Source organism: Notothenia coriiceps, unplaced genomic scaffold (assembly GCF_000735185.1).
Source record: "Notothenia coriiceps isolate Sejong01 unplaced genomic scaffold, NC01 NC01_scaffold00018727, whole genome shotgun sequence".
Taxonomy (NCBI): domain Eukaryota; kingdom Metazoa; phylum Chordata; class Actinopteri; order Perciformes; family Nototheniidae; genus Notothenia; species Notothenia coriiceps.
The window spans coordinates 10,812-21,158 of NW_011351428.1; the positions used below are offsets into that span (position 1 = coordinate 10,812).

The 10,347-nt window shown below is 39.5% G+C and overlaps 1 protein-coding gene across 1 annotated transcript in view; it reads right to left on the reverse strand.

Moving 5' to 3' along the window:
* Positions 1 to 541: 541 nt before the first annotated feature.
* The window catches only part of LOC104951223 (calcium-binding protein 8), a 12,124-nt gene continuing 2,318 nt past the window's right edge, over positions 542 to 10,347 (reverse strand). The window contains exons 3-5 of the mRNA XM_010777858.1: positions 5,483 to 5,532; positions 4,822 to 5,024; positions 542 to 2,571 (exon numbers count right to left, since the gene is read on the reverse strand). Coding sequence (XP_010776160.1) covers positions 2,444 to 2,571; positions 4,822 to 5,024; positions 5,483 to 5,532 — 381 coding nt within the window. The 3' untranslated portion in view covers positions 542 to 2,443. The remainder of the gene's footprint in view (positions 2,572 to 4,821; positions 5,025 to 5,482; positions 5,533 to 10,347) is intronic.

The window sequence follows — 10,347 nt, forward strand, 5'->3', positions numbered from 1 at the left end:
CGAGCAATTCAGGAATCCACAAACAGGATGCCGCCGTTATGGCACATTATGTTGCAACAAATGGTCACCAACAAAATGTACGACTGTTTTGACGCGGATAATGACTTTAAAGGTCCCCTATTATACTGTTTCTTATCAATATATTATAGGTCTCAGCTATATACAAACATGTCTCTGAAGTGTTTGGCTCGAAACACCAAACAGATCATGCATTGTAACATCCCATAATCCCCTGCCCTGTTTCAAAAGTGCTGATTCTCTGTCTGTTACTTTAGAGGAAAATAAGGAGCCCCTCCCCACGCCCCTCTTAGAGATATTTGGTTAAAAAGAACACCATGGTGCTCTAGGAGGAGATTCAGGTGATAAGGTGGGCGGGGTTTACCTTGGTTGGTTATTGGCTAGTGGTTACACATGCCAACAAATCGTTATGTCATCATAAAGTGGCCAAAATCTGATCAGCTCATTTTCAGACAGGTTTTTATAAATGGATCAGGCCAAAAAGTGAGCGAATCTTTTTTCCTGAAACTTTTAGAATCGCTTTACACAGAGGGGACACATGTTGATGTATAAAAGACATGAATTTCGCACAATAGGTGACCTTTAAAATAACTTAATCTCAGCCGTAGTCTTGTTTTGAAATGACTATTTGATCTAAATCTTCTGCTTAGACAACAGAATAATGGACACCATTACTGGTATGATACTATTCTAACAGTGGATTAACAATGATATTTCTGTAACGCAGAGCTCTACACCGAAAGAAAAAATAAAATCCTCAAACGTAATCTGTGGAGTCACTGGGATTTTCATCCTCGGGGGTCTCCATTATAAAGACGAGCATGACTGTCTGTTCTTGTCAAACCCCCTGACTCCATTAAGCTCTTTAAAATTGTAGTGCTATCAGGTCGATGGTCTGAACCATAAACCATAGCTATGACTCCAGAAACTAACCGAGGTCCTGCATCAGCCACTTCAGTCTCAAAACCTGAGTGCTGGTGCGACAACACAATTTGGGTTCTTGGGGAAACACTTGGTTTTGCATTTAAGAAACAGTGAACCAAATCAGACCTAAATGTGACATCGACACAACAAATATCTAAGCTCAAATTCAGTGGCGTTGTTCTTCAGTTCTGAACACCTTGTAGACATGGTAGTTCAAGTGTTTAGCTGCAGTTCTCATTTAAACCACTAGAATGCAACCTTTTCCAAAAAGAAACTGCTGCTGTACCTCCAGCGTGTCACAGCTCAACTGTATATCCCTGATTTATCTCACTAGTTTCCACCCTTCATACATTCGGCTGTTGTGAACAAACACTACATTACACAAGATAATTACTACTATGTATACAGAGAGATTCATGGGAGCTAGACAAATGTTTGATATGGCAGTGTACATACTGGCATGCTTTTAGTGCAGTTTATAATTACCGCAGTTGGGCTGTATTACAAGGAGACGTTGAGGTGAAGGATTTTTTACCAACGCATAACTGAAAACAAGGGAATGTATATCTTTTCCCTACTAATTATCACAAACCTTCATATATTTTCCTCTCAGACGGCCTGAGCTTATTATGCACCGTCTAGTGAAGGTAGAGGTTAACCGCTTCAACCCCCTTGAGAAATACATTTTTGGACTGTCTCTCAGAGTAGGAATCTAATTTATCAGGAGAGACTTTAGATATTTGGTCCATCTGAAGCACAGAATTAAGGCAAAAAGAGACGCACCTTTCGACACCTCCTCTGCTTTTTGCTTTAAATCCATGTGCTCCAGTATAGACCAAATCTATTTTGTAATACATTAGTTACTATCTTTGACACACCTACAGACAAAGAGATGATTCCCAAGTTTCCCCTCACTGAGTATTGAGTTGTGCTCCTTACACAAAGACTTCATGTGCCCTGACATTTAGCGGACTGAGTTGGTCGATGATGTTTAAACATGACTATTTGAGATGTGATGGATTTACAATACATTTAAATACAGTGCCTGACATTCAGCGCTCTCATTCACTCACATTCAGCTACTTCTCTAAGGTAAATATGCAGTTGTTCATAATAACCACTGTTATTTTTAAATTAGGAATGGCTCAAAGCACCTGATAAACTTTTTCTGGTAATTAGAAAATCAAGTTTAAAGAGTGGTCTCTGTCAAAATAACACCCTCTATTTATTCTCACGTTTTTTTTTATAAAAACATAATTGTTTCAGTTCTTTGTGACCCGTAAGTCCAGTAACTATACATGGTGACATCTTCAATGCAAAACAAATTAATATTTCTCGTCATCTCACTCACATTTACTACTAAGTTCAAATTAACCTAAAAAAACCCTCAACTGATTGTTTAGAGAAGTGCTCGGGTTGTAGCTGGTCCTGCTTAAGCTGCAAAGACGAGATGTGAGGTCGTGGCTGTTCTGTCCACTCGCCATGCTCACAGTGCAATTGGTTACTCCATGCCGTTCCGCAGCATCTGATTGGCTGCGATGAGCATGACACTGATAATGAAAGCCATGGCGAAGGCGCAGATCAGGCTCTTCCTGACACACGTCTGCCGATTCTTCTTCTTGGGATGGACTGCGAAGAAGACAAAAGAAATGAGAGACAGGTTTAGAGTTTTGGATTGTTAAGCTCAAGTGTTGGCCTCTCGTTTGATGATGATTGGCTAACTTATCGACAGGTTTATTGACTTCAAAAGAATGATACAAAATAAATATATAATACGTGATTGTTTGACATTTTTGGCAATGCACTTCAAGATTGACCACTTTATATGTGACCAAGATTATCTGGGGAAGTGATTTGATTGGAGGCACAAACTCAATCTAATACTCCCTATGATGCAGCAAAAACAAAGACAAGAGGAGTGACATCAAACTTTAATGTTTTTCTACCTATCTGTGAGCTGAAAGACAGTTTTCCCCCTAAAGACATAATCTCAGGAGAAGGAAAAAAGAAGAAGAGCAGAGTCCGATGTGTCCTCAAACAGGCCTTGCAGCAAAATCAACAACCAAAGGTTTCCTCTCTTAGCTCCCTTGTCTTAGTTCGTTAGAATCACACGCTGCATCAATAAATCAACTCAGAGCTCTGAGTCGAGGATCTAAGAGGGACTGTGCAAGGCGTTGAAGTCCCGACGGACAGGAAGAAGATGGGAAGGACGCATGAAAGAGGGAAGTTGAGGATATGGGAAGATGGTTAATTGAGACTAAAACAGCTGTTCTCTTCAAGAGAGGCTCTTTTTACCTCCATCTCTTTTAATTCTTCCAACTTGTCCTCTTTTAGCGCCTTTCGACTGTTTCCTCTTCATAACTCCTTCCCTAAACACCCAAACACTTTCCAGCACTTCCCTGATCCCTTCTTTAGCCTCTTATCTCCTCCTTCACTGTTCCTACTCCCTCTGCTAAGTTTCTCAATTTCCTCCCAGCCGTCTCCTTTTAGGCCTCCCCCAGACTGTAGGCCAGTACCCAATAGATTCATTAAGACTTTCACAGTTTTCTAGCGTGTTTGATCTGTCTTTACCTTTGTGCTACTCTGACTTGTGGATGTTTCACAGAAGTAAGGCAATTTATAGCTCTGCACCATAACTAAGACGAGGTCAGACTTCTTTTTTTTCTTCCTTCTTATCTCCCTAAAGCAACATAACTTGGTCTGAAAGTATTTCTCAACTAAAATGCCTTCTGTGTTGGGCACTCAGATATTAACAACATGTCCTCTTCTTGGCTTTGAAAAATAAAGAAATGAATGCATGACCTCGAGATTAATAGATGTTATCATTTAAATATCACATCTGTTTTCCTGAATATACGTCAGCATTCATGACCTTGCCCTCAGGATTTCCTCGTTACAACATCTGTGGTGGGTAATGATTTTGGTAGAGCAGCACATTTAAAATGAGGAATTGTCCCTTGAATCTCTCGGTGCAAGGCTAAGAAAGTCATTTAAAAGCATGTTTGATAATCAATAAGTATTGAGTGATGGATTCCCATGGATGTACATTTGAGTGATTCATACGTTTTAGCCTTTGAACAGTTGCTTTGAGTAAACATAATGTTTTTCCACAAAATGAAAATAATTCACTCAAGATCTGTCATTTTTTATTGATGTAGTTAGGTAGCAACTAGCTAGCTATATGAAAAAAATACTCGAAGCTTATTGGTTTATTATCTCTTATAAACAGCTGAAACAGCCGTCAATTACTCTCATAAGACCAATAGGAAAGGCTCAAGAAATCTGAATTGTGGGTATTAATTGGAGTTCTGGAAACAGGCTAGTTCAACCGTTTACTTATGCTAAGCTATGCTAATTGCGTCTGGCAGCAGCTACTCTAACACTGGCGAAAACACAAACATTGCTATTCCAAAAATGTTGAACTTAAACAAACGGATTAAGTTCAGATCATTTATTTGTAAACTTAGGTAGATTTGGTATGGAGATAAAAGACAAGGAATCCATTATGACCTAAAACAACACAGACAACAGACAGACAGTCACATCTAAGCACATTTAAAAACCAGTAGTACTAACATGAGCAATCCACAAAGTTAATGAATGAATAAATAAATAGGCATCGCTTCCATAGTGACGCTGCTACAACTCATGCTGAGTCATCGTCCAATATAGAGCTGGATAATCGCTGTAACTGCCTGAGTTACAGAAATTAAGCACAGATTACGTTTTTTGGAGAATATTTTGGTCATAGACACATTAACTCATATATACTCAACATAACTTTTTTTTAAATAGCCCATCAAGTGAATTACAAAAGACTTTGCAGCAACAGTACAGGTATTAATAACAGCGAAGTTTCCAAGAGAGCAGCTTCCTCACCTCCCTCGTACTCAGGGCAGTTTCCTGAGCTTTCGTTGAGGCCTTCCTCCTCGGTGATGATGATGTTCTCGATGTCCTTCATTGTCAGGTGGTCCCTGAAGGCATGGAACAGCACCTGCTTCAGCTCATCCAGAGACAGCTGCTGCATGTCAAACTGCAGGGGCACAAGACAATCAATGCAGACACTGTCACCCACAAACTGGCTATATGAGGGCAGATAAATATAGAAGATACGACTGAGGTGCGAAATGTACACGCTGCATGAAATTATGGCATGCATGGATTGCTTTTAAATGTGTTTATTTGTATGTACACGTTATAAGAAGGGATGATGTGTGTTGTAATGTATTGGCAGCATGTTTGCCTATGCATCACTGGTTCTATTTTTGGGTGCTAGAATCAGTATGCAACCTGTGTGTGCTCTGATAAAGGGGGATGCAAGCGCAATTGGTTTAATGGATGTATCAATTACAATGGGCATACTAGCATACTAACGTCCTTGTAGGTGGTTGTTTTCTCAGTTGTGTGTGCATGTTTGTGTTTAAAATGATTAATGGGCTCAAAGTCTGAATCTTAGCCTCTGTCCCATTCCCTGTCTGCCCTTCCTAAACATCACGTCCTTGCTGCCCCCACAGATCCTCTCTATAATACATACACACACTTGCACACCCCCTCCTGAAACCCACTGTCATCCAGGTCCAGGTTATCTACCTCACAGACAGCCACAAATACAATCAGTCGCTTGGTTTAGCACAACAGATGGACATACTGAGGCAGGCGAGGCAAAGAGGAAGAAGATAGGGGGTATATTTCTCAAGGAAAACGAAAAGGACATACTGTATGATGGAAAAAAAGTAAAGTGAAGTCAGAGAAAATTGAGATGAAAGAAGTAGTGGAACAGTGAGATGGATAACATCTATAATGCAAGTAGGGTTGGATATTGAACCTCTAAGTATGTTTGACATTGGAGAAATGTTGCTATTACTTTGAAGATCGATACCACTCTCATTTCTGTTCTTTAAATATGTAACATTTGCTTCAGGCTGGAAACAGGGGCCTGGCTCCTTCTAAATGTAACAACAATCTGCCAACCAGAACAAAGAGAGATCACTTTTTGTTTTTGAATGTGCCTTTTTTTTCTTTTTTTAAACGAGCAGTGACTTTCTAGAGTCAAGTTGTCCCTATTAGGTTGCCAGGCAACTAGCGGAGACTCTAGCAAGTCACAGCACCGTCCAACAGTTTAAACAACTAAGATAAGTAAAAAAGAAACCAGATAACATGCTTATTATTATTATTATTATTAGAGAGACTTCGGTGCAAGAGTTTCTACATTCGACAACAGTCATGATGCTTCCAGCTGTCTCATGGTTTATATTTAAATAACAGATATGACAGTGGATCCGATGTTTTTGATGTCTAATGCTCAGCAAAAAAGATCGTCCTTTGATACATAATTGGGACAACTATTTGAACATGGTTTTGTAGAGAACCTCATTTTGGGTTTGGTAACACAACCCAGACATCCTTTTGTTTTTGCACTCGTATTACAAAAATTCAAATTAAACCCAGCTCTATTTTTGGATGTTCTCTGCAGTCAGATTACAACACGGCAACAAAGCAATCAGTGGAACATAACCAAAATGTAATGCAATCTTTTAGAGGTATGATATCATCTATCAACTGGCAAACATGAACATAATGACACACACACACACACACACACACACACACACACACACACACACACACACACACACACACACACACACACACACACACACACACACACACACACACACACGAGGAGCAGGGGATGTAAATATTCGAATGTTTGACTGTCTGAGTATTTTGTCTTTCAATGAATAAACTCAATTATTGAGTTGTGTCTGGGTATGTTCGTGCTTGACATGAAAACAGCAAGGGATCGTGCCCAGTGGCCGGTGACGGAGCGAGGACACATCAATCAGAAGAACAGGTGCTCAGACGTCGCCCCTCTCTTCTAATCCTGCCCTCGTACAGAACAAGCTTTCTGTCAGTCGTCCACCTGCTTTGTCTTCTGACCCTTCTCTTAAAAGTCACCCAGAGTGACAACCTGCTTTGTTTTATTCTGTACTTGTTCTGTCCTATTCTTCTGTCTAGCAGCAGTGCCGTCAGGGTTAGGGGGAAACTCCAAGTTCAAGGGAAGTTTCTGTCCCACTTTGTACGTAAGTGATTTAACAAGACTATACCAAGGTGCAAATATGTTCTCAACACTGTGTGTACACAATTGCAAACTAAAACATAAAGAGGACACTTTTTAATGTAAAATTGCAGGTAAGATACTGCAATTTTGCATACTGCAACCACAGATAAATCATGGATGAACTAAATCCACAGAAGAAAAATATGTCGCAATTGAATTTTAAGAAATGCAGTCTGAAGCAAAATATTCCCCATAAGGTGCTGACACAAAAAAGCCCCGTCATAAATCTTTTTTCCAACACCAATGTAGAGGAAAGAATTCAAGTGAATGGGGTCATCATTTTAACTAGATGTCACCATCAAACGTCCCCAGCTGATGACTGACATAAACACTTTTTTATAACAAGTTTTCTAAAATTGCAAGTTCAAATTTGCATATTAGGCATTTTATTGCCAGAGAATAGAGTGCTGAGAAATAACATATTCTGTGAAAAGACCTTTAAGGATAGGCATGTATAGTGGGAAATTCCATATATATCATGCAGAGGAATAGGGTTAACTACTTACCTAATAGATATCACTACGAAACTTCCAGAGCACTTAACTTGTTTGAATGCTAATTCTTATCATTTTCTACAAACCGAAATAAATGAAGCAAAACGAATGTATGTGAATTGTTTTCCTTCCACTCGTCTGAAATAAGTGATCTTATGAAAAGTGATGGAAGCAAAATAGACCAAAATTCCCAGACAAACCAATGTATTCAAAATTATGTTTTTGCATGTAGCCGTAAAATAATTACAATGACAGTAGCGCACTTTGGATAAAACCATCCACAAAATGGCAGTAATTATGTAACATTTTTAATTTGGCATGGGTCATCAGTATGAACACTGCAGCCGGTCTCAACAGACGCAGACGGCAGCTATAAGTCTGTCACTTGGTTCTCTCTCCTGTATCCTGCTGGTCAGTCTCTGTTTTCATTAACAATAACAGGTGGTTAACAGACAGAACTTCAAGTCAATAGTAAAAAGTGTATATCACTTTTACTTATCACTTTTAATGTGACTTTTGACACAAATGAGTCCAGACTGGGTGTTTCAAAAGTTTCACAGTCTGACATTTGATTTCCACACTGTGGAAACAAATGGACATCATTAGCTGCCTGGAGAGACTCACCCGAAAATAAATGACAGAGTAGGTTTTTCAAGTGATTAAAAGGACTTTTTTTGAGGAAGTGACCTCTTTCTGTCTTACAATAAATGACTGTTCTGTCTTTTTCACAAAGGTGGAAGTAGAGTAATGGTGTTACTGAACATTACAGGGTGTCTTGGAAAAATTCAAGGTGAATGGTTGACATTTGGAGACCATGACTAACGTCCCATATCATAACTCAATGTTGGTTTGTTTTAGCCATGACCACCATTTCTTCCTATCATTAGAGCAGAAGTTTGAGATTTTTTAGAGGTGTTGGTGGGTGGACTGCTGTGTTATTGTTAGATAGATTACACCTGTTTCCAGTCTAACTAAAGCTGCTGGTGGAAGCTTAATATTTGCTGTAAAGACTTGAGACCGTATCAATCTTGTATCTCAAAATATTGAACACATTTTTAAACATGTAGTTACATAAAATCAAACATCTAGCTAACCACTGCAGCTCTTTAAACTTGAATAATCAAGACTTTGCTCTGTTATTTGCCTCTGGAGGAAAAATACTTTTTTAAAACAAATTCAACGTGGTGAGTAATTTATTTATAAAATATATTTTTCTGGGTCAAGTATTTTAGGTTTTTAGAATATTCTGCAGACATCTATCCTGCACTCTCTCCGTGCTAAAAGAATGCATAGACTTTAAACATTGTTGTGATAGCTTAAGCTTGTTTTGGTTTTACATCTTTAGGGACTGTATCTTAATTAGCAGTGGAAGACTGGATGCTTCCCTATTCCAAATGTAATTTACGGACTGTCAGCAGAAATGATATAACTTGAGTCAGGAGTTTTTCAAAGCAGATATCCAAATTTCCTCGAGCTTTTACTCAGACCATGCTCCAGTGGAAAACATTTAACTCACAGGAGCAGGATCACGTGCACGAACAAAAAGTATTCAACACATTCGCACACACAATGCAATACTACACAAAACGTGCCGACTCCGGTCACCTTGAAGAATCATTAAACATCTCACTGTGCAGAGATAATATGCGCACATGCTCAACTGAGTCATTATGGCTCATCCCTGAGACGAACACTGTCTGCGACCTTCATGAATCGCAGGCTCTCGTACCGCTCGTTTCATTTTCTCCCACTCTCCTCCTTTGTGGTTTTCTTTTATATTCCTGCATCCTTATGTGGGGCACAGCCATCACCTCCCTTCCACTTCCACATACAGTGTATTGTCCAGCTTGCCTCTCTACATCCTCTTCTCTCTTTCAGCCACACTCGTCGTGTGTCTTGCTCCATCCTTCAATGTGTCTCATTGAAGCAATCCATTCCCCACATTTGAAAAATAAATGATTTTGATGTTTAATTCAGAATATCCCGATGTATGAATGGCATAGACTCAGAGCCTTGTTTTTGTTAGCCATATTATCTCAAGTGATTGCACAATGAAATCAAGAATAAAGAACGTTTATGTGAATGTGGCCCAGTGTGTTTGTAACCTGAAACACGCACACACCTCATTTCAGTGAGTCACCCTCTTAATGTTTCTCCTTTCATTTGACTCAAGAAAAGCAAAAAGAACAGCTTCGTGAGATTTGATGGCCTGCTCAAACATCGGTCTCACACTCACACTGCCCCCCCCACAAAAAAAGTCGGCAGGTCTATCTCAGTATGTAAGAATTCTTGTTCGGTAAGAAATCACTGTCTCCGAGACCGGTGTGAATGAATTCACGTCTGTGTGGTGTGTGTGGTGTGGTGTGGTGTTGTGTGTGTGTGTGTGTGTTGTGTGTGTGTGTGTGTGTGTGTTGTCTAGGAGGTCCGGAGGTTGAGCGAAGAAATCTCTGAAAGAACCGAAATAAAGCCCCGGAACTTCCTTTTCTTGGAACGATCTTAATCATAAAAGGGAATAAAAAAAGAAAAATAGAAAATACACCATGCCATATTACAAAAAACGCCCAATTCGTAGAATGTCACAAACGTTCTCCCATAATGTAATTAGTAATAACCTTTTCAGACTTCGACACGAGGTCACAGTTTGCACGAACGGGAACCAATAAATCTGGTTAAATAATTGCACTTCCCTTTTACACGACGGGGAGAGTCTCACGAAATAGTGATTTGAGAAGGGGTGGAGAGTCCAATGTTGTACTCTGTTATTTACTTTCAACCTCCACATCCATCGCC